This window comes from Colias croceus, chromosome 11 (genome assembly GCF_905220415.1).
Source record: "Colias croceus chromosome 11, ilColCroc2.1".
NCBI classification, from domain to species: domain Eukaryota; kingdom Metazoa; phylum Arthropoda; class Insecta; order Lepidoptera; family Pieridae; genus Colias; species Colias croceus.
This window is the reverse complement of record NC_059547.1, coordinates 9,160,164-9,184,329: the sequence shown is the minus strand read 5'-3', so window position 1 is coordinate 9,184,329 and position 24,166 is coordinate 9,160,164. Positions and strand designations below refer to the sequence as shown.

The 24,166-nt window shown below is 33.8% G+C and overlaps 4 protein-coding genes across 4 annotated transcripts; 2 read left to right on the top strand and 2 right to left on the bottom strand.

The window, feature by feature from the left end:
• Nucleotides 1-245: 245 nt before the first annotated feature.
• Nucleotides 246-1,373, top strand: LOC123695514 (mesencephalic astrocyte-derived neurotrophic factor homolog). Its single transcript, XM_045641388.1, has 2 exons — nucleotides 246-909; nucleotides 1,198-1,373. Exon 1 carries the CDS (start codon nucleotides 372-374, stop codon nucleotides 891-893), a length of 522 nt encoding a protein of 173 aa, XP_045497344.1. The 5' UTR covers nucleotides 246-371; the 3' UTR covers nucleotides 894-909; nucleotides 1,198-1,373.
• A 945-nt stretch (nucleotides 1,374-2,318) lies between these two features.
• Nucleotides 2,319-3,928, bottom strand: LOC123695515 (putative ATP synthase subunit f, mitochondrial). The gene is made up of 4 exons (XM_045641389.1): nucleotides 3,759-3,928; nucleotides 3,586-3,684; nucleotides 2,787-2,903; nucleotides 2,319-2,461 (listed from the first exon to the last, which is right to left on the bottom strand). Exons 1-4 carry the CDS (start codon nucleotides 3,835-3,837, stop codon nucleotides 2,433-2,435), a joined length of 324 nt encoding a protein of 107 aa, XP_045497345.1. The 5' UTR covers nucleotides 3,838-3,928; the 3' UTR covers nucleotides 2,319-2,432.
• A 291-nt stretch (nucleotides 3,929-4,219) lies between these two features.
• LOC123695385 (26S proteasome non-ATPase regulatory subunit 4) lies at nucleotides 4,220-5,624 on the top strand. The gene has a single exon (XM_045641217.1). It carries the CDS (start codon nucleotides 4,337-4,339, stop codon nucleotides 5,426-5,428), a length of 1,092 nt encoding a protein of 363 aa, XP_045497173.1. The 5' UTR covers nucleotides 4,220-4,336; the 3' UTR covers nucleotides 5,429-5,624.
• On the bottom strand, nucleotides 5,426-23,995 carry LOC123695690 (ribonuclease Z, mitochondrial). Its single transcript, XM_045641596.1, has 32 exons — nucleotides 23,530-23,995; nucleotides 23,192-23,378; nucleotides 22,776-22,897; nucleotides 22,078-22,289; nucleotides 21,594-21,682; nucleotides 20,989-21,154; nucleotides 20,263-20,398; nucleotides 19,483-19,723; nucleotides 18,298-18,446; nucleotides 17,635-17,850; nucleotides 16,930-17,072; nucleotides 16,047-16,228; nucleotides 15,015-15,204; nucleotides 14,425-14,657; nucleotides 13,206-13,608; nucleotides 11,881-11,964; nucleotides 11,257-11,361; nucleotides 10,876-10,932; nucleotides 10,525-10,617; nucleotides 10,015-10,137; nucleotides 9,418-9,510; nucleotides 9,193-9,258; nucleotides 8,928-8,993; nucleotides 8,517-8,603; nucleotides 8,057-8,140; nucleotides 7,825-7,902; nucleotides 7,539-7,601; nucleotides 7,299-7,406; nucleotides 6,817-6,933; nucleotides 6,082-6,233; nucleotides 5,660-5,773; nucleotides 5,426-5,573 (listed from the first exon to the last, which is right to left on the bottom strand). Exons 1-31 carry the CDS (start codon nucleotides 23,796-23,798, stop codon nucleotides 5,705-5,707), a joined length of 4,383 nt encoding a protein of 1,460 aa, XP_045497552.1. The 5' UTR covers nucleotides 23,799-23,995; the 3' UTR covers nucleotides 5,426-5,573; nucleotides 5,660-5,704.
• Nucleotides 23,996-24,166: the final 171 nt, after the last annotated feature.

Here is a 24,166-nt window from a genome sequence, read left to right as displayed (position 1 = left end):
ACACAATCCGCCAACATTAACATTTTTGTCCTTTAATGTTGTACTAAAAAAAAATCCTCAAAATCTTTAGCAAAATTAAGTCTTACCACAGTGCAATATCTACATTCTGTCCAAATTGAAACAAGGTAAAGAGTGCACTATTATACAAATTTATTTTAGAGAAATCACAATGCGTTAAATGGAACTATGTGAACACACGTGCACCAATCACAGCCCGCCAAGTAAAGCTGTCAACGTCTTCATTTCCACGAGAGTGGAAAAGGGAAAACTCATCTTCAACCTCAATTTGTTTTAATTTTTTCTAAGTGTCTGCAGCTTTGTGTTACTATCGAGTGTTCTCCAGCATTTATTAGAATTAATTATTATTCATAATGTACAAATTCAGTGTTTTTTATTTATTATTTGTGGGAGCGGCGTTGCAAACCACTTACGCATTAAAAGAAGGCGAATGCGAAGTTTGTATAAAAACTATCGATAAATTTGCAGCCACGTTAGAAGATAATGTTAAGAGCGACCCTAAATTGATAGAAGCTGCATTCAAAAAGTTCTGCAAAGGCTCCAAGAACAAAGAGAACAGATTTTGTTACTATTTAGGTGGTCTAGAAGAATCGGCGACCGGTATTTTGGGAGAACTTTCAAAACCTTTGAGTTGGTCGATGCCCAGTGATAAAATCTGTGAAAAACTTAAGAAAAAAGACGCTCAAATCTGTGATCTTCGTTTCGATAAGCAAATAGATTTAAACAATGTTGATTTGAAAAAATTAAAGGTCAGAGACTTGAAGAAGATTCTCAATGACTGGGATGAAAATTGCGACGGTTGCATCGAGAAGACAGATTTCATTAAAAGGATAGAAGAGTTGAAGCCCAAGTATATGGGCAGATCTGATTTGTAATAGTGAAATTTTATAGGTAAGAAGTTAAATGTGTTCTTGGTTTACAAACAAACTGTCAATATGCAATATTGTGTTTATGAACAGAAACTCTTTGAGATTTTCAATAAATATCAATGAAAAATTACAATAATTACAATGAAAACTTCTGATATTCATCCAATTTGTATAAAAATTTCATCATTATATATTCAGTCATTAAAGTTTTTCTACATATCCCATATTTTGTGAAAGTTCCTTCACAAACCTTAAAAATGTTATTAACATTTCTGCCCATACATTAATAAATTTTATTTATTTGTTTCAGAAAAATTACTCAAGGACTTGTGATACATCATCATAGACTTGTGGGAGTGAAGTGAAATGCATTTTTAGGAGTGTGTAGTGAATGTTGTATGCATACACAATAAATTATTGTAACATAATTAAGTAAATATTTTTTTGTAATCATGGCTTTTCTTTTAATATAAGAATTAATTTATTTGTAGGTTGTTTTCTTTTTATGTCTGAAATCATACAAGTTCTAGAAGATATTTGATATTTCACCATTTAACTATGTTAAAAAAACAGAAACTAGGTATATCATAAGTTTTATTCATTTTGTTTACTTTTAATAATAAGATTTAACTGTTACTTGTTTTGTAATTTCTCTTATATTGTTAATATTACACTTTCTTTAATTTACCATGCAAAAACTACAACAGAAAGATACATAACTTATTATTTATATTTTAATAGGAATTTAGACAATTAAACAATAATGATTAATATTTTATCATCATTGTTTGAATGACTGGCTGGATCTTAAAATTTACAATATTATTACAATCATTGTAAAATACCATAAATGTACCATGGTTCAATTTAATCAAGCACATTAATTTTGATAATAAATAGGAATGGATATAATTTAATAAACACATTAGATACAGTAGGTGCATAGACATATACTTTATTATTTTTATTAAATTTCGATTTTGAACCCTGTGCCTATTATGTACATGTATGGATTTTTTCAGACTTATTTTTGCAGTACAGGGTAGGTATATACTATATATATATAGACATAAGAAGCACAAAATATTGAAAGCCTATCAAATCATTTTTTCATAATTAGTTATTATATTAATGACTTGCTGTGCCGCGCGATTTCTCCCGCATTGCTCCGCTCCTATTGGTCTTAGCGTGTTATATAGCCAATAGCCTTCCTCGATAAATGGGCTATCTAACACCGAATGAATTTTTCAAATCGGACCAGTAGTTCCTGAGATTAACGCATTCTAACTTACAAACTCTTCAGCTTTATAATATTATATAGTATACATTTAGATAAGATCATAAACATGAAATTGATCATATTTCAATCAAGTCAATCAAGTATCAAGTGTATTGGTATATAGCATTGAGATAAAAATAAAAACACAGTTTCATTCTCACTATTTATTTAATTTAAACATCAACACCTATTACATGCATTTCCAATTACATAGCATGTGATTCATAAACAGATAATTTAGAATGTTGACAGCAGCAAATATGGGATTAGTGGTATTTGTAGTTCCTGTGGTGCTCTGAAAAAAAAGAAAAAATACATTATTCATCAGTCATCTTTTGGGGCAATATTTTTTAGGTATTACTACATCTTAGGCCCAAGAGTAGTTGTTTAAAAAGTATAATAATTAGTGATAAATCCTTGCAAAGTAAAAGTTACAAAAAGGTATTGGAAACTGTTTTCCGAACTGGTGGTAAATTATAATTTTTCTGAATTATGACAATTAAAAAGCGCTTATAAAATATAGTGAAAAAAAAAAGTCAGTTTGAGTTATTAAATTGAGAAACAATATAAATTTTACAACTGTACATATCTTTTTTCTTTTGAAAGACAGTTTTACTTACTGATTTTGCCATAGTTAATAGCGTAGAAGAAGACCATGCTGCCAGCAATCAGTTGGAAGAATGGAGCCATTCCAACCTTTTTAGGTTGCACATACTTGTGTTGCCACCTCCACCAGGCTGTAATGGAAATTTCATATGAAAACATTAAATTAAGATATGAATATTAAACTTTGTTTTTTATTTATGTGATAGATATTGGTTTCAAGAAGTTTTGATACCTGTTTTATGTAATATATTCAATCGCTACAATTAATGTAGTTTATAATGCAATGTCAATTTATCAAAAATGTTGTTTTAAATCAAGAAAAAAAAGGAGTATATTTTTGTGTTTTGAACTTTGATTCAAACTAATGTAACAAAAAGTATGAACAATATTTTTAAAGAATTTCTATAGCATTTAAATAAATAGATGTACAAATATGTTTTATTCAGCTACGCTTGCAGAATACACAAGTAACGGTGGAAAATATTTTAATTTCAAGAAAATAAATACATTTGTATTATGATTAAAAGTAATAATAAAATTGATTTAGATTGAAACTACTCATAAAAAATAATATAAGCAATTCTTTTAAAGTTCTTTCAATTATACTAAATGCATATTAGATGTGAAAAAAATAACATGACATTCTGGTTCTTCAATCTTCATATTATCTACTGAAATTATTCTTGTACACATTTTGTATTACTATCAGACAACGCAAATATAGTGTAGTATTGACTCTCGGCAGTTGATATGCATTTCCAGATTATAAATGGCGAACTTGAAACATAACCTTCAATAGAAAAATAATCATACCTCGGCTCATTGCTCCCATCATAGCAGAGGGAGTTTTGTTCCTGCGACCGAACCATGATCCGAGCTCATTGAGCTTCACCTGGCCGAATGGAGTATCAGCTGAAAGAAGAAACAAAATTACATAATCGACATCGACAACCCTACCCCCAAAGTAACTTTGCAGTTTAACTTACGTTTGCCATAGAAACGAGCGGGGTCATAAGGCCCGTGCACTGCAGGGTTATATTCTTTGGGATAGTCACCAAATCCCATGGTTTATAAATTACAACCTCTCGTTTATGTAAGAAAATGGCTCAAATCTTGAGTCAGGCGAACTAGATCAACCAAAATCCAATTTGACATGCGTATGACAATGACAGAACCTAAGACAGAACAATTTATTATTTATCTGAGTAGGTAGTATAAATATATTTCTATTATACACATAAATGTACATTTAATCATCTTATTACAATTTGGATGTGTCACTATTAACAAATAATAAATTAAATTAATAGCTTTCCAAGGATATATTATTAAGGATACATTACTTATTTATTTTTCTTCTAAGTGTTACCATATGGAATTATAAGACCTAGCATACTCTGTGTCTTGAAGCAATTTTTTCGTCTGTAGAATTAAACAGCAAAATCATTCTACCTAGCTGTCAGTTGTCAATTTGGATTGTGATTTTGTGAATTGTGAGTTCGTAATTTTCATAGAAACAATAAAACTTTAATTTCTTACGGCACAACAAAATAATTAAATCAAAATGGTCTTGGAGAGTACTATGATATGCGTGGATAACAGTGACTACATGAGAAATGGAGACTTTTTACCAACGAGACTTCAAGCTCAACAAGATGCTGTAAACTTGGTATGCCATTCGAAAACACGGTCAAATCCTGAGAACAATGTTGGATTGCTAACATTGGCCAATGTTGAAGTTCTTGCTACTTTAACTAGCGATGTGGGGCGCATTCTTTCGAAACTGCACCGTGTGCAGCCAAACGGCAACATCAACATTTTGACGGGCATTAGAATTGCTCATCTAGCTCTCAAACATCGCCAGGGAAAGAATCATAAAATGCGCATAGTTGTATTTGTTGGATCTCCCGTTACGTCAGACGAAAAAGAACTCGTCAAGTTGGCAAAGAGACTCAAAAAAGAAAAAGTAAATTGTGACGTCATATCTTTCGGTGAAGACTCCGAAAACAATCCTTTGTTAACTACGTTCGTGAATACACTGAATGGTAAGGATAACACAACAGGCGGCAGCCACCTCGTAGCTGTTCCAGCTGGCGGGTGTGTTGTGCTATCTGAAGCACTGATTTCGAGTCCTATTATTGGCGGCGATGGCGCCGGTCCATCAGGATCTGGATTGTCTCCATTCGAGTTTGGTGTCGATCCTAATGAAGACCCAGAGCTGGCTCTGGCTCTAAGAGTATCCATGGAGGAACAGAGACAACGCCAAGAGGAGGAATCTCGGCGCCAACAGGCTAGCTCTGGAGAGGAGGCTCCGAAAGCTGGAGAAACACCAAGTGCAGGTGTACCTATGTCACTGGGACGTGAAGCTATGGAATTGTCAGAGGAGGAGCAGATTGCTCTAGCTATGCAGATGAGCATGCAACAAGAAGCTCCGCAGGCAGAGGAAAGCATGGATGTGTCTGAAGAATATGCAGAAGTCATGAATGACCCAGCATTTCTACAGAGTGTTTTAGAAAACTTGCCTGGTGTTGATCCTCAGAGTGAGGCCATCCGAAATGCAATGTCCACCATCAAAAAGGACAAGGATGACAAAGATGTTAAAGACCAAAAGGATAAAGATGGTAAAGGAGGTTCCAGTTCAAAGGACAGTCAATAATTTTTTTCAATTTTTTTAATTTATAAATATGCTCGTAAACTCGGTAACAATTCTATGTAATATCACGATAATATACATGGGTTCACAATACAATTTGACATTTATTTCCACGAAATCCAATTGAGGCCTTCTATTTTGTTATACTCTGGAACAATAGATATTATGTTTTAGTCTAAATAAAAATATGCATAGAGAATGATATTTTATTTCACATACTACTTATCTACTTACTTTCATCATTCCAAAATTGCTTAGTTTTCAACTTATGTTTCGCTTCTAACAGTAACATACGTCTCTTCTCTTCAGAGATTGGTTCAGGTCTTGGTACAGGTGGGACAGGAGTTTCTGCACAAACAAATTGTTTTTTTTAGGATTTTCAAAATTAATTTAAAAGGTATTCATCATATTTGAATCATGTTTATTTATTAATTAAATATACAATTATAATGCTAAAAAAGACACAACTATAGATAATCAAGTAATAATATTATAACTTCTATTACCTTTCGTGAAAGAGGGCCTACTGCCTAGCCTGTATTTCATTAACATTGCAGTCTATCCAATAATCTGTGACTCTCCCGAACTCACAAGCGTGCAGCTCTGGCCCACTTTTCACTAAAATAATAGAAATTAGATTTTAAAAATGGCAATACCATAGTGTAACTATTATATAAAGGACCGTCTTGAATGTCCAAGTGGGGCATCGACGTAGTGTTGAGCGGGTAGATGCCATGCCGCCAGGGTCTCGTGCAATCCTCAATAAGCTCTAATAATGCCGTACTGGGTGTAGGCTTCAATCTCGCGTCTAATAGAAAACATTAATTTAGGATACTTGTGTGTGCCCCTCATTTTATGTATAATAGTTATACTGTAGCAATACCACTAGCAATATCTTTTCAAATTTTATAGATCTAGGTACTATCACGTTATGAACCAATCGAAATAATATGTGATCCAACTAAGATTAGGATCGATTCAGCACCATTTTGCGACGTCTGAAGCGTTAATTCAAACGAATAAGTTAAATTTTGATGTTAGAGTGAATAAAAATAATATAAACAGTCATTGAAAATTATTGAAATACAAACGGGAGTTCTTTCAAATAGAATAAGGCCGCCTGTCCACCTGCAAGAAAACTTCCGCGAGAAATGTCCGACAGCAACTTGCAAGTCTAATTCCGCGTTTCCACCTGCAAGTAGACTTGCAAGTTGCTGTCAGACAGACTGTCGGACATTTCTCGCGGAAGTTTTCTTGCAGGTGAAAACGCGGCCTTAGACACGTATAAAATGTCATGCAAAGAGGTCAATGACCTTCCTATTCTTAGTTGGTTTACATAATAATATTATCACAATATTTTATTGTGCATTATATAAATTGGATATAATTACTGTTGGTATTCTGCGAACATTTCATATTTCGATTCATGACATTTTTCTGAAGCAATAGATAGGAACTCTTAATGTCTTCTAGCTGAGGCTTGAAACTTTTATTGCTTTGGTTGGAAACTGGAAAAATAATTATTTAAAATGTTATTAATAATAATAATGTCAGTAAACCTCAACATACCTGTATTTTATAATAGGTATACATTTAGCACATAAAATAATATTCATATTATGATATTGCACAGCCCTAAGTTCTTATAGCGCAAGAGCTGCTGACATTTTTGAACTGAACATGCTTAACATATTCAATAAAACTGTCAAAAATGTAGAAATAAATTGAAAAAGACGGTTTACAAAAGTTAGAAAGCTCACGAAATTGAAATAATACTTCAGGTTTAGTACAAAACAATCTGTACCTAGCTCACTCAAAAGTCAAAAGCTTAATCCTTAAACACGGATAAGTACTAATTCAAATTAACACTCACAATTTGATACTCGATTGTAAACTGGTTTCGTATCTTTGGGAATATTTCTTTTCTGATTGTATAGAGGTTTAATTGACTCTCGTGATGGTGTAGAAGATTTACTTGCACCTGGAAATGGATAAGAATTTAAATTCGATACGTCTTCAATTTATTTATATTACATTAGCATTGTACTAAAAATATACACATATGGAAACCTAGTTACACAGTAAAATCATTTATATTTTATAGCAAACGAACCTGTCGCAGACTTAAAAATTTCCCTGCTTTTTAGCGAGTCCCTTGCTGTTGCTGAATTACAGCCTGAAATTCAAACATATTAATTATGCGACAGATATCTTCGCACGTAGATATGGAAAAAGGGATAAAAAATATTTTTTGATGAATCAATTGGCAGTATAAAAAAAAACAGGATGATTTTTCATATATTTGTAAAATAAGTAATTAGATACAACTTAACCCATGCATAATGCTTGATAGTAATAAACTACAACTAACTGATTATTAAAACTATAAAAATTTATACCTGAATTAAAACTTCTATGGCGTGCGTACACATTGTTATTGAAACTCGGCCTATTTTGACTTGTGTTGCTTCTTGTGTCTGCAAATTGTATGCCAGTTTAAATTGAAAAACAAAAAACACAGCAGGAACATAATATCACCATATTATCTTTTATTTTACAGAAAATAACGTAGGATATTACTTAATTTTATGAAAACAAACTAAAAACAAAATTTAAATTATAGTTAGGTACCTTTTGGCGCTCTATCCGTAGGTGTTTGTCTCGCAGCCATAGAACCACTTCGTAGTGGAGGTGATGACGACGGTTGCCGCAAAGCTAAACCATGAATAGAATGAAAATATGTACCAGGGAAATCTTTACCACTTAATGTTCACAAAGCAATGTTTTTCTTCTACTCAGTTCAATATAATATGATATGTATTGCCTAGCCTAAAAAAATACGAATGTCTTCGTATTTTTTTACACTACATAAATATTATTACGGGTCTGCTAGTTCGTATCAAATTTTGATAGTTGCGACAAATTAATAAGACTTTTTAAATATAAAGAGTGTTAGTTTGGCCTTCTTTCACGTCGCAACGAAGCGATTTAATGCTTGCTATGCTATGCGGTAAATTAATATCTCGTCCTCATAGGAACTTCCATTGACTACGTGGATGAATCTTTACCATCAAAATAAACATTCTCTTACATCTATTAACAGGCAGGCCACAATTCTGTTCACACTTAGGACTCGATGCAGGCGACGCTCGACCCTTAAGCATTGGCGTCCTAACCGCTGTCCAAAATAAATAAACGACTGCAATTATTGTTAATAACAGCTGCCATTGCAAATGCGATAATCTCGTCACGATGGTGTGTAGTCTCCAGATACATAAATGGCCCAGAACGCTGATTAATAATATGTCTAATGCTGAAATGTAAGGGATATGCCTCTTTATAATATGGATGTTAAAGTCTTAAATTGAAAGTCTGGGAAGGGCAAGATTGTGTCGGTATAATGAAGTTTTAAAGGTTTTTGACAATTTCACAAAAGAGAACTTGCGGAAATTCTAATGTTATTAGAACCAAAATATCTAGTTACAGAAACAAAACGACTCACGTAATTTACTGCTGCTCACAGGTCGACGGTTTGCAGGAGATGCAGGAAGAGGCTGTTTGTTTTCCGCTTGAAATATATTAATATACTTAAATGTTCTTAGGAACAAGGAATATAACTGTTGTAGGTACTACACTTAGTATTGAATAGAATTACCACAACATTTTAAACAATTTTTACACTATTTATGTAGAGTTAGTGAATCCAGGAACAGTTAAAATTTGAATAAGAAAAAAGATAAATTCAGATTTAAGAAGTAAGATTTTACCTTTCCATGATTTGAGGGGAGATCTGGATCGATTTATTGTATTCACAACTGGATTAGATTCTGCAACTAGAATAAGAAAATGTTTTTATAACGATAAACGAAACTTTTAGTTTTTCTTACGCGTTTAGTTAAACGAAACTTTTACTATGTATTTCCAGAAGATAATTCGACTCGGATCGTAAAGTTATAAAAAAAATATTGACAAAAGTCACAAATTAACCATACCTCTACATTTGTCACGGGTTTCTCTTCTTATTGTGAGCCTTTTATTCAATGGTGTGACAAGCGGCTTCCCGTAACCACTTGGTGTTTCCGTACCTATTTTTTTTTTAAACACTTTATTATACATTTAAGAGATCTAATTTAAATAACATACATAGCAAATTTAGAGATTGGCGGCCTTATCACTCAGAAGCGATATCTTTCAGGCAACCTTGGCATATAGGAGAATTCAAAACTCTTTGGTTGGTACTTAAGCTACTCACTAAATTTATTAACCTACCAAAATTGGGGTAAGAAAAATTGTATTCAGCTCTTGGACTCGATATTTTACTTACTAGAAAAAAAAGAAAAGATGAAACACTTATTTATCAGGGACAGCACAACACACAAAAATACTTAAAACAAAATATGTAAGTTACAGTTATGCAGTTAGTAGGTAAGGACTACGGAGGTGGATAGCTTTTAGGTACCTACGTTTAATTATTTAGCCTACAAAATAACCGCCTTTATCGTAATTATTTTTCATTATCCAGGTCTATTTCCAACTGCAAAATTAAGTTCCTAATCCTTTAAGTAATCCTTTAAGGTGTCCTAATTTACCTGTAGACGACAAAGCGCTCTGACTATTATTTGACTTGGGACTGCATCTCCCTTTCTTGTAATCATCGGAATTAACTTCATCCTTTGGCGCAGCACCGCTGTTAGAACTCTTCGATCGAATTGCTGTAAATAAAGTATATAAATTATTTCTCGCAGATCTATAAGTATAGCCAACTAGCTTCCCGCCCGCAGCTTCACTCGCATCACTAGTAGATTGCGCTATTTAAAAATATGATATCATTTATAAAATAGCGCCATCTACTGTAATTTGTAAATTTCGAAGTGTTAGGGTTCATACGCACTATGCGGGTAGCCGTCCGGCTGACCGCAGGATGCGGTTGCGAATGCGGCCAGCCGGACGGCTACCCGCAATGCGGCTACCCGCATAGTGCGGTTGAACCCTTAGAATGTTATTGCACTTACTAAGTTACCCTGTAGAACTAAAACATTTACAAAAATCATCATCAAAAACTGCACAGCCGTTTGAGAAGTTTTCAGTGACAAACTTACCACTAGATATGGAGCCAGTGGTGGGTTTCGGTAAGTCAGCAGTTTTCTCCATACATAACTTATTTTCCTTGGGAGGAGCGCTAGCAGCACGAGCTATAAAACCGATTAAAAATTATAAATCTGTGCTAAAAAATATGCTTCATAAATGTTATATTTTTTATATTTACATGCTAATGAATGTATAATAAGTATAGGAAGTAACTGCGGTTCAAAAATTTTTTGTGTTCATTTAAAGTGACCCGGTTTTCGGTTTTAAACATCTTAACAAGTTTTGGGGCGACCATAAATTACGTGACGTAAGTTATTTTTTTTAATTTTCCTTTACCAAAAGGAAAAACTAAAGGTACTAACATGATAAACTAGATGTCCTCTCAGGAGAATGCGGTGCGCTTCCACTGCCTGGTGTACCTTTATTTTTAAAACGACATATTAAAATAGTTGTAAATTGAATGTTTTATTCGAAATAAACAATCTATTCACTGACATTGCAGTTAAAAACTTTAATTACTGTTATTGAAGTAAATAAGCTACTGTAAAATATTTCATTTTATAAGTATCGTGCACACATCAGCATTTCAACTCACACTTCTTGATACTTTGAAAGTATACTAAAAAGTGATACTTTCTTTGTTTTCTAATGAAAAGAAAATATCCATTAAAGAAATAGTCCATTGAGGACAAACATTGTGACACGAGATTTATATATATTAAAGATGTAAGTTACACACTAACTTGGCAAGCTGGATCGAGTAGAGCGTTTTTCAGGAGAACACGATTTGCTGCGGCTCGGCGTTAGAATACCACCGTATAATAAACCGTTTCGTACTTGTCGGAGTTCTAAAATATAATTTTATTATGGAAAGAGCTAACCTTATTGTTTTATCGGAAGAATTAATTAAGGAGAAGTCATTTTAATCTATACTAATATTATAAAGCTGAAGAGTTTGTTTGTTTGTTTTAACGCGCTAATCTCGGGAACTACTGGTCCGATTAAAAAAAATTCTTTCGGTGTTAGAAAGCTCATATATCGAGAAAGGTTATAGGCTATATTATCATCACGCTACGATCAACAGGAGTGGAGCCACGGGGGTGAATCCGCGCGGAGCAGCTAGTAAAATAAATAAAGATAAAAAATGTACTATTAATAAAAATTGAACTACATGGTTTTAGGTCTATTTTGATACCTGTTTGGAATGTTGGAAAAATGCATCTTATTAACAAAAAATATACAATTATAATCAGTCGCGAAGATCAGTTACGTTGCAATAAACAAAATTCAAATATATAACGTTTATATAATAACTGTTTAAATTAAGACTACATAAATGTACAGAATAGATAGGTATATAATCTTACTAGATGCATTGCTCTCTCTGTACTTAAGTTTCGGTTGTGATAATGTCTGCTCTCTAGACGGAGAATGAGTTTTACTTGAAGCACCTGTAGAAGTTATTTTAATATAAATAAAGTAAAAATTAAAATCGTAAGTTTTTTTAAGTTATACTTCTTTTGGCGCGATGGAGAAATATGATGAGAGTGAATTTTTACGATGCGCGCGCACACCGACACCTAAATTTAACAGCATGAAGTTAGTTCTAACTTCTAGGTGGTATGAAAATTGATAACTATGTTCAAGTTGTATATTCTAGTATGTTTTTCCATACGCCAAAGAATAGTTATTCAGGATACATCGCCCATTTTTGCAAGTGACTACTATCAAGCTGATTTTCCGTTTGTAGCTTTATTTTGATGAGACACCGAATAATTTCGTGTACGAAACTCTCGATTGTGGTAGCTAACAGAGATAACAAGGATAAAATTTTTTGATTTGATGGTTCTCAAATATTTATTACGCAATTTGTAGGACAATATGTCTGTTGAATTATATAAACATTAACTAAGTGAAAACAAAAAAATCAGCTTGTTAGTAATCATTTATGATGACCTCGTTATCGATACACTTTGGAAAGGGGGACTCTTTGAACCAACCATAGATTTTGAAGGACAAATATTTTTTCGAATAATTTAGGTAATTATCTTGAGATTGAACAAAAAAAATTCAGTTAGTAATAAATATTTGAGAACCATCAAATCAAAAATTTTTATCCTTGTTATCTCTGTTAGCTACCACAATCGAGACTTTCGTACACGAAATTATTGGGCGTCTCATCAAAATAAAGCTACAAACGAAAAATTAGCTTTATAGTAGTCACTTGCAAAAATGGGCGATGTATCCTGAACTAGAAGTATAACTTCTAACGCGTGTACATAAGTACCTACATACACTTTTTTTATATTAAAGCCATATTAAATACTGTTTTGGCACTACAGCTTTATATAAAAGATTTATTATCTGTAATAAACTTTCTGAGATGATTTATATCTCATGTCAATTAACATTGTTATTTCTCAACAGTTGTAGTTATTTCTACAAGAATAATAAATAAAAGGTTTAAATGTCAAATTACATTTGAAATTAACTACTACAAGATGTACATCGAGTATAATAAAACAACAATTACATAATATAAATTACTTTATTTGTTCCAAACAACTTAACATACTTTACAAGTAAACTTAATTACTTTACAAGCATAACAAGATCAAATAAAACGCAAGCTGCTAACTGTACAAAACGAAGGCACTAGAATATTTAAAATCGACATAATATTTCGTAGTCTAACTACCGCTAACAATATCATCTTTATTATCTATGACCATATCTTGTATATGGCCGTCTAAAGTTTGTCTATGGTCAGTCGATTCTTTTGACATATCTTCTCTATCTACTTTACTTTCGTTATCTTGTCTATGGTCAATTTTATCATCTGTATCTTGTATATGGTCAGTCCGTTGTGTATTAGCGTTTTGTCTCTGGTCACTTTTATCGTCTGTATCTTGTCTCTGGTCAGTGCTATAGTGCCGTATACTACCGGAAGTGGGTATCGCTGGGGAAGAGGGTTGCTTTTCTTTGACTCGTGCTCTATGGGCCGCTTTCAGTTCAAGCTCTACGCAATGTTCCGCGAACATCAGTTGTAGAGGGGCGTACATGTGCGGGAGGAGGTCTAGGTCACTCATTGTGATCTGTGAAAGAATGGCAACATTTGAAAAATATTGAAATACAATCTAACTAATGTTATTTCAAACTCAAACATTCATAAATTTAATTAGACTTCTTATAAAAGCACTTTTGAATCGTCATAACATTTTTTAACATTTACCACCGATTCGGAAAACAGTTTTGAAGTGATTACAGTATTTTGAAGTTAATGGGGAATAATTTTGGCGTCGGTAATTTTCTGCGCGTTGATAAGAAGAGCGTGACCACTATGTTTAATACAAGGAAAATGGTGGTCTATTTGTATTTCTATCTCAAATAAAAACCATCCTACTATCCTCGTTCGACGTTCCAATTGAAAACGTACACACGTGCGTTATTTGCACATTCCAAATTCAAAATTTAAACATTCGACACGCATCACGCAATTAAAAAAAAAGCTAGCCGGTCATTAACCCCGTCCATTTGCATGTTGCCGAGCGCGATGCTCACCATCTTGTTCCAAATTCAAACAATACACTGGCACATACACGAGGCGTTCGAAAAAGAAGCTAGCCGGTCATTGACCCCACCTGCATGTTGTCGAACGCGATGCACACACTCTTATTTCAAATTCAAACTAACAGGCGTTCGAAAAGAAGCTAGCCGGCCATTGACCCCACCTGCATGTTGTCGAACGCGATGCCCACACTCTTATTCCAAATTCAAACTAACAGGCGTTCAAAAAGAAGCTAGCCGGCCATTGACCCCACCTGCATGTTGTCGAACGCGATGCACACACTCTTATTCCAAATTTAAACTAACTGGCGTTCTAAAAGAAGCTAGCCGGCCATTGACCCCACCTGCATGTTGTCGAACGCGATGCCCACACTCTTGTTGTCGTTGAGTATGTGCGCGTTGAGGCGCGGCAGTCTCGCGTACCGCTGGCTGAAGTGCGTGAGCACGGTGTAGCGCGCGCACATAGCGCGGCCAACTTCTATCGCTTGCGATGTCGTGGAGTGCATCTTTATGCGCGCTTCGTTTTCTAACTCATCCTCCATTGTCGCTTCGTGGATTAGGAGCGTTGAATTTTGACCTGCGAATTGGTAATAGATAAGTACTTGTATAATTTTGATAATGGAATACGGCTTGTTTTAGATAATATTATATATCATGAAAAATATTATGGCAATTATTTATTGGATATCATAAATTTACAGATATATCAATGATTATGTGATCTTTTTCGTACGCAGTGTTCCTAATGGTGACGTACAATTAAACAATTTATATTTTTATTTTACGTTCGAATCGAAGTAGTCCGGTGACGCGCCAGATCGTTTTCCCGCTTTTACATAAACATAATAAAAAAATAGATTTATTTTAGGTCAGGTACAGCCTTACATTTTTATGATTTTTTCAGTATACATTTTTTTTTCAATTTCAAACGTACCAATCTTGACCAGCTCATCGCACGGTATAGTATCGCCCGAGTATGTGACCTTATGCCCGTCGCCCACCTGCACGGCGACGCCGAACGCGTTGGGGCAGTGCGACACGTAGCATGTCACCAACCGGTCGATTCCTAGAGAAGCTAATATCGCTGACGTCATGTCGCCGTTCGTTGACTGCTTCGCTTCCGTCTGTGGAATGTGGACTTTACTTATAGATGTTGAATTTTTATTACGGCCTATAAAGCATGTAGTCTTAAAAAAGTTGCTTAAAAGTGATCAATTAGTTTTAAAACCCATACGGAATTGTTATTCATTTAACAATTAATAAATCATAAGTTTGTAACGGATTTATTTAAATTAAATTAAATCAAGTAGGCACATTTATCCAGATTGACTATTATTTTCCCAAATAAAAAAACTTCCCATAGATATTATTTTTCTTTTTCAATTTATAACTTCCCATACACTTTCAATTCAGATGTTGTATAGGGAAATACTTAAGGGCAAGCTCCCTAAATTTTATGTGAATTTGCATACATATTCTGAAACAGGCACACATACAATCAAGATGGAACTTTAGTATATGATTTATTGGGTCTTTTTCTTTCGATCTACAAGACAGTTATGTAATTGTAACATTTTCACTCGATTCATTTTTTATTAAAAAATGGGATTATTACATTTTTTTAAAGATTTACTTGGACTATATGTCTAAAATAAATGTTAAGTAAGAAAATAGAGTTTACTATCGAATATCAAGATATTTTTTCTCTAGATCAATTATTACTTTAGTTATTAACGAAATAAGAATTGAGACTTACTTTTCGAGCTCGAACGCGATCAAAGAGCGCATGCTATAATGGGATAGTTGTGAAAGTCTTCCCCAAAAGTGATGAAAGAAACTGGTAGATTTTGTGTGGGTTTTAGCTATATTCAACTTTATTACGGCTGTATTAGCGTCTAGTACCGTAACCGGTCTGTCAGTGCCAGAAATGAAAAAGGGAGCCTCCTCTTAAAGAGCTATAACTTACCAAGTTCTGATTAGGTATCAGCGTAAACTCTCCCCGTATGCTCTCAAACTGCTGGTCATACTTCGACAGCCAAGTGACAATTTGTCCCGGCGCCATTAGATATAACGGTTGAGCCGGTTCTGTTTCTGAATCCGATATCTCGTCTAGCGCTTCTCGACGAGCTTGGAGTACGCCTATTAAACCTGGAGAGAGATATTTTATTTATATACTAGATTTCCGCCCGCGGCTTCATGTGTGCTAAATTTTATTGTAATCGGTTCAGTAGTTTTTACGTGAAAGAGTAACAAACATCCATACATCCATACAAACTTTCGCATTAATAATATTAGTAGGATTAGAAGGAACAATTTCTTTTGCTAACAAAGGGAATATTTTTGGAACATTTTTCATCACTGCTCGGCACCTATTCGACGTTACCTAACATCTAAGTAGCAATTCGTTATAAAGAATATTCTCGATAAATGCCCAAAACAGAATACAACTTCAAATAATGAATTAAACAAATCGAAGATGGGAGTTTCCTAGTACCACTTTCAACTAAACAAACCTAGATATAATATACATCAGAATAACATTCATATATTTTGTAAAATTTTATTTGTATACAATTCAGACAAAAGAACAAAATATCGCTTTAACGTATTTCGGCTAAATTGAGATACGAAAAAGAATCTATACTAATATTATAAAGAGGAAAGGTTTCTATGTATGTATGTATGGTTTTCACGCATAAACTACTGAACCGATTTTGATGAAATTTGTCACAGATAATCTTTAGACCCTGAGAAAGAACATAGGCTACCTTTTATTGCGAAATATGTACCACGGGCGAAGCCCGGGCGGACCGCTAGTATTTCATACAATTAAACATAAAAATACTTACCAATATGATGGTCAGCGTGTAGATGGGATATATAAATGGCCTTCAAAGTTCTAAGGAAGGCATTGACACGCTTCGGTCCGTAGAATCGTACCAGTTGACCAAAAGTGCCTTCTCCACAATCTAGGAGCATTGAGCGCTGTTCACTGAAAAAATATATTTCTTCGTTTTTATGAACAAGAATTGTTCGGATGATAAATTAAGACTTTTTAAGGTTTTTGTTACAATATAAAAACTCGCTTATTTAAATGCAAATATTTGGAAGAATAAACTGTTTGCATAAGCAGTGGCTTTATGAAAAAGGAAATAACTCTTCTGCGGGAAAGATTGATATTGTCCCTAAAATATACCTTTTGTACCCAGATGGTAAAAATTATTCAAAAGCGTTCGTTACGTTCTGAAAGCTCATATAAGAGGTCTGTGTACATAATAGATGGAACAAATAAAGGCTGAACCTCTGGACAAATAGTTATTCTAACGGAAATGCTATCCGGTTACTACTTTAATTATATTTATAAGAAAGAAAGAAAGAAATAAATTTATTGTCATTTAAACACACGATATGCCACACAATATAACAAAAAAACACATAAAAAAGCTAAAAAAAAAAGAAAAAACTTGGTACTAATAGACCCTTAAATTATATAATATTTTTACAAATTATCGCATTCAAATATGTACTTCAAAATGTGACCATTAATTACTCACTCAATTTGCAGCACAATAGCGCTCGTATTCCTCGTCTTGCTCGGTATACACGACCCTGTACCAAGGAACACTACTTTTGGATACTCCTTCGCGTCACTTTTAGCGTATCGCATTGTGTCCACGAGCCGACGGAATTGTTCCAGACTTGGCACGAAGCCATCTACATCCATTGTTTCTTGGATGTAGTCCTGGATGTGTAGCTTTGGTTCTGCTGACCTGTTTTATAAAGGTCGGATAAAAGGTTAGGGTTAGGGCAAGTTTAAAGGCAAAACTAAAACTACTGGGATATTTTAAATCTTATTCAATTAAACACTAAAATCATCATGGATATTGTCTTTCAAAATATACTTGAACGTAAAAAAAAAAACTATAGTTATGATATGATACTGAATAACTGATTTCAGCAACTATTTAAAAATGTCGTGTATTGGTAAAATTCTAGTTGAAAGAAAGATCAAGCAAAATAAACTTTATTCGCATTACTTGACAAAAAAAATCATAAACAATAAATTTTGGCTACCTAAGCTGATCAATATCCACAAAAATAAATTCAACCTTATTCACATGAATTAAAGTCGTATTTACAAAGCACATATTCTTATTGAGGATCGAATTTGAAAGAAAGTACAGATTCATATTATCCATTTGGTTCTTTTTACTCACCTATCCAATTGCCGCTTAGGCCTTAAATGAAACACAGTAAGCGTCCTAGCCGCTAGCAGTTCCAGTCTTCCTGCATCCGGGGAAGGCTCTCCATCACCATGCGCGGGCGCATCCATATTGATGATAGTCTGGAACTGCGCCAGCGCGATCTATTCGATTAGTGTTGGTTAACCAATACCGATAATGTCATGCAATATCCCCAACTAAGGTGAAATTGTTTGTAGGTTAATAACCACCGAAAATGATAAGTACATAAAGCTTGTGATAGCTTGTGGGCATGTACATGTTGATGATCGTGTGGAACTGCGTCAGCACGATCTACATATTACATATATTAGTGTTGGTTAACCCATACCGGTCATGTCATGCAATGTACCTTAACTTAGGTAAATAACTAATGAGAAATTAGAGTGTGATGTATACGTTTGTAGGATGTTAAACAATATGATAAGTACATAAAGCTTGTGGGCAGGTCCGTACATGTTGATGATCGTGTGGAACTGTGCCATAGCGATTCATGCGTTTAGTGTGGGTAAACGACACTGAGCATGAGTTATAGCTTGACCGCAACCGCTATACCGCGCTCTAGGTATGTGCGATGAGGCGGGGACATGACAGCACGAGTTTGAAGTTAGAAAGTAACGGAACGGTCGGTACTCTCCCCCGCCTCGCAACGCACATACCTATTAACCCATTGAGCCCCACGTGGCCCGATCGGGCCATGACACAATAGATTTTCTATTGTGTCTGTGATTCCGGGCCTGAGTTATATACAGCCCTACAGCCATTGCGGTCAAGCTATAGTACCACCACCGTAACAGTATTTATTGAAGCGAAGTTAGTACGCGATGCATAAGTTGTGTGTTGTTAAAATATAAATAAGCAAAATCCGACGATAATTTTTCCATAAAAGCAAGTAGCAAATGTAATCTTGGGAGCAATCTTCCCAAAAAAAACAGGCTTCAAAGCGGTTCTTTAAATCAGGCTCGAAGGACCATATAGATATTGTCAGTAAGAACATGATAATTTTATAACCTACTTATTTAATGAGAGTAATAATCCGATAAAAACCAGAAGTTTATTTTGGAAACAATATACATTATATCACTCTCATACTCATAAAAAATTAAAATCGTATAGTTATTAAATTTATCTTTTTTAATCAATAACCAAAACCGCACTGACCTTATTCTTCAGCTCCTCCAAGCCTTTTAATCTTATCGGGCTACTTGTCTTTGGCAACGGCGGATGGGCGTTCCACACAGCGGGCACACTCAAATCCTTCAGCAGTGGGAAAATATCCGGATCCAGTAGGTGCAACTTGTGTTGCGTCCTGTGCACTGCTTCTGAGCCGAGGCATGAGTTCTTTGCGTTTAATATGAGATGGCGGGTTGTTGGACCAAATAGAGCCATAAACGATTGGTACCTAGGAGAAAATAAATTTATTTCATAGAAGAAATGAAGATAATATTATGTTATATGCAATTTTTTTTTGGATCTGTGCACCGCCTCTGACCCACGACTTACAGCGTTGGCTATGTCGGTCCTATGTCCAATTGAACTATTAAAAACATGGCATGGGAAATGTACTTGTGTTTTCTTAAAAACAAAAATTGACACACCATAAACACCATACGTAACATACTTACCAGGTAAAGATGTTAAAATGAATATCAATCATGGTACACATATATGTTTGCACTGTCATTCCACCAATTTTTTTTCTATACTAATATTATCAAGAGGAAAGGTTTGTAATTACGTATGTGTGTATGGTTTTCACGCATCTACTGGACCGATTTTGATGAAATTAAGCACGGACAATCTTTAGACCCTGAGAAAGAACATAGGCTACTATTGCGAAATATGTACCACGGGCGAAGCCGGGGCGGACCGCTAGTCTTAACCGCTAAAAACAAGCAGCGTAACATAAATTATTGATACACAAATAGTTAATACACTTACACGGGATGATCAAACACATGCGGCGGAGTGTAATGTACCACAACCGCTGGAATGTTCTCTTGTGGGTTCGTGCCGTCGTCGAAGTGCGCGGCGAATTCGTCTTCCTTTAGATACGTGATGTCTGGCACTTCTAGAACTGTAATCAGAGATTATTATTAAGAGATTAATTGGAGATATAATTACTAGATCATAGAGATATTTAAAAGTTTATTCTTATCCGTAAGAGATTTGATAGGAGAATACATAACAAGTGATAACGTTAAAAACAACCGACTTCAAACTTGCACTTTCAAAAATGCCCATAAAATAAAAACTACTGGGCCTATCCGAATAATTTTATGGGACCAATTCGACACCATCCCGCATCGAACAAAAAAAGAATCACGTAAATCGGTTCCGAAACCTCGGAGTAATCGGTGAACATACATTAAAAAAAAAAAAAAAAAACATACCGGCCGAATTGATAACCTCCTCCTTTTTTTGAAGTCGGTTAAAAAGAGTCAATTAACATTTAATATGAAAAAGATATGAATTTTTATTTATATTTACGACAAATAAACAATAATAATTTTATGAGAGAACTTTATAATAAATAGGTGTTTTTATCATAATTCATTTTTATCATTAAATCAATTAACAATTTTTTTTTTCTACAATATGCATGAAAAAGGACTCCTTAGGTAATTTACTACATACTAAAAATAATAATTGAGACAATTTTATTACCAATAAAAACCGGTCCAGGATCATCAGGCGTCTTCACATCTTTGGACAACACTAGTCTTCCATCAGGCAACACTACATCTTGCCCACTCTTCAATTGACCAAGCAATGGACCTGGCTTCACGCCGAATTCTACGCATTTCTCTAAATCTAGGGTACCTAGCCGTTTCTGCAATATGAAAATAAATAAGTATTTGAAACATGGATTTTTTTACTGGCGTATATTATTTTAAAGTACAATATACTCGAGAATCTTGATAATTAATGATCATATTATCTACACTATAATATTATAAAGAGGAAAACTTTGTTTGTTTGATTATAATGAATAGGCTCATAAACTACTGGACCGATTTTAAAAATTCTTTCACCATTCGAAAGCTACATTATCCATGAGTAATATAGGCTATATATTATCACGCTAAGACCAACAGGAGCGGAGCCACGCGGGTGAAACCGCGCGGCACAGCTAGTTATGTATATTTTTGTAGATACTAACTAGAACTTCAATTATTAAATATCTTTGGAAATATAAAAAAAAAACATTCATAAAAGAAAAATAATTATTTTTAGAGTGTTATTCAATATTTTCGTTTACTGTTACATACCTTAAGTGTACAAATGTATGCAACTGTATTTGTAGTGCCTAGTTTATTTAAATTATGCATCAGTTTCTCTGCCCTCTTCTTCATTGCGTCTGAAAAAAATACAAAAATGTTAAATGTAAGTAATATAATTACAATGTTAGTACAAATAGCCCACGACACAGGGAATCCTAGTGTGGGAACAAGGGTTCTTATATTGTATGTATCATATTATTTTGGATAATAAAATTATTGAATTATTATTGAATTATTGAATTCATAGATCAACAAGTTTTATATTTATAAATTTATTTTTGAAGTGAAACTTCTTCAGGCTTCTGGAAGCAAAATTTCAACATCACGTCGTAGAGTAAGGCAACGATTCTGGTTTATTTTAATCTGGCCAAAGAAGTTTCACTTTTGACACGTGTGCTCGGCACACATGCTCTTTTTTATGTAATTTGTTTACAATGTTAGTAGTCATAGATCAAGAGATATTGTTTTTTACCTTTTTCAACAGGCGACCTAGGTTTATGTTTAAGATTTTTATTTTTGTTGCTGTCTGCATTTTTATGATCAGATTTCGCTCTATAGTAATCAGTGTCATCATGGATGAATTCCTCAAACTCTTGATCCATTGTTTCTGTTCTTGTTGTATCTAGTTTGGGTTTTTTGGCAGCTGGCTTTAGGTCTGAACTGAGCAGACTATTGTGAGGACCACTACAAACAAAAATAGTTGTAAGTATTGAATAAAACCATGAATAAACTGAAAAGTATTAATTTTATTATGGGATAACATTATTTTGTAGTTACAATAATCCTTCCTACTAATATTATATGAGAAAGTTTGTGAGGATGTGTGTGTGTTTGTTACTCTTTCACGCAAATACTACTGAACCGATTACAATTAAAATTAGCACACATATAGAGGGTAACTTGGATTAACACATAGGATAAGTTTTATCCCGGAAATCCCACGGGATCGGAAACTATGCGGGTTTTCCTTTGAAAATGCGGGCGAAGCCACAGGCGGAAAGCTACATTTTCATATTGTTTTTTAAGCAATGGCATTGGTACATAATGTGGATTGCCACAGGTTACCTTCAGTGGTATACTTGCTAATAGCAGTTGGTAAAGCTATTTCGTCAACTTTGCTTTTGTGAATAATAAAAAAACAAGTATGAATATTTAAGTTTTTATACTTACAGTAATACATATTTAACTGACATCACACTATCTTCAAAATCTTCTGTGGGGCTGCATTTGGCCATAGTCACATTTAAATCTTTCATTATTACAAATCTTTTTGTAGCATTGTATAATTCATCCTGTAAGACAAATATAAAATTGAATTATAGAAAAAAAAAAACAATTTAAATTAGGTTTGTTTATCCAAATATATTAAGGTTTGTTTAGTTTTCTTAATTCCTTACTATTTGGAGAACTAAAACTTATTAATATTATTTATTTCATGTTCTGATGTAATACATAGTGCATTTATACCTATGCATAATAATATAATAATATGCATTATAACATAATATTATCTATTCCATAATTTGCTAGTATTGACATATCACATCTAAAATTCAGTGACAAACACTATGTTATAATATTCTTACCAATCCTTCTGGACCGTGCAGTGTAATATTAGGAACTCCGACATCTTGCAGAGTGAGAGACAACCCAGGCAGACCGCCTACATTCCTCCAAGTCTTGCTTGTTATAAAGATGTGATCCAACCTTGATAACTTCACTTTGTGCTCATGTGCAAGACGCTGACTGCATTCTCCGCAGTTAAATAAATATCTAGAAATTGTGTTTAATTTTAAAACTATCATAATACTTAATAAATAAGGTTACAAAAAAAAGAACAATTTTTGGAACGTTTTCTTTTCACAACAATTTCAAATCTAATAAGTACTTATTATGTTTATAAAAACAATAATTATGTCCATACCTTTTTTGGTCTGTAAATAAATATAGTGTGTTGGGTGCTCCTCGAGCCCCGGAACCCAGTACTTGTAAGTATATAGTGCTAGGACCATATTTTTCTCCCTTTCTAGGAAGTTTTAATCTTTGACGCTGAACTTCAGCTGTTTTTCCAGTATTTGACTTCGGCATGTTGGCTAAAAGATCCAACAGCCGATTATTACTATTACTAGAGTAGAAATATTTATGTAAATTACATCTAACTACTTTCCTGAATAATCTAAGTTTACCGTTCATGTGAAGAGGTTATTTTTTTTACTTTTAGCCTAAGTTTACGAGCATTCCTTGGAAATCTTTCATCAAATTTTACTTTTCAGCTGTTGAACATAATTTTAACTTATTTTATATTTAATTACTATAATATTTTATTGTAACATTTGCACATTTTTAGATTTAGAACAACTGTTTTTCCGCAAACTGTTGAAAGCCGATGTTTTTTTTCTTTTGACATTGAAAGATTAATTTTTTAAATTGGACAATGGACATGGCTAAAGTCAATAAGATGAAAAGCAAGATTGTACAATATAATATAACCTATTACGTAAATGTTTAAGAGATATTTATTATTTTTATATATTTTTATTGTTATCTTTTATCACTTTTGA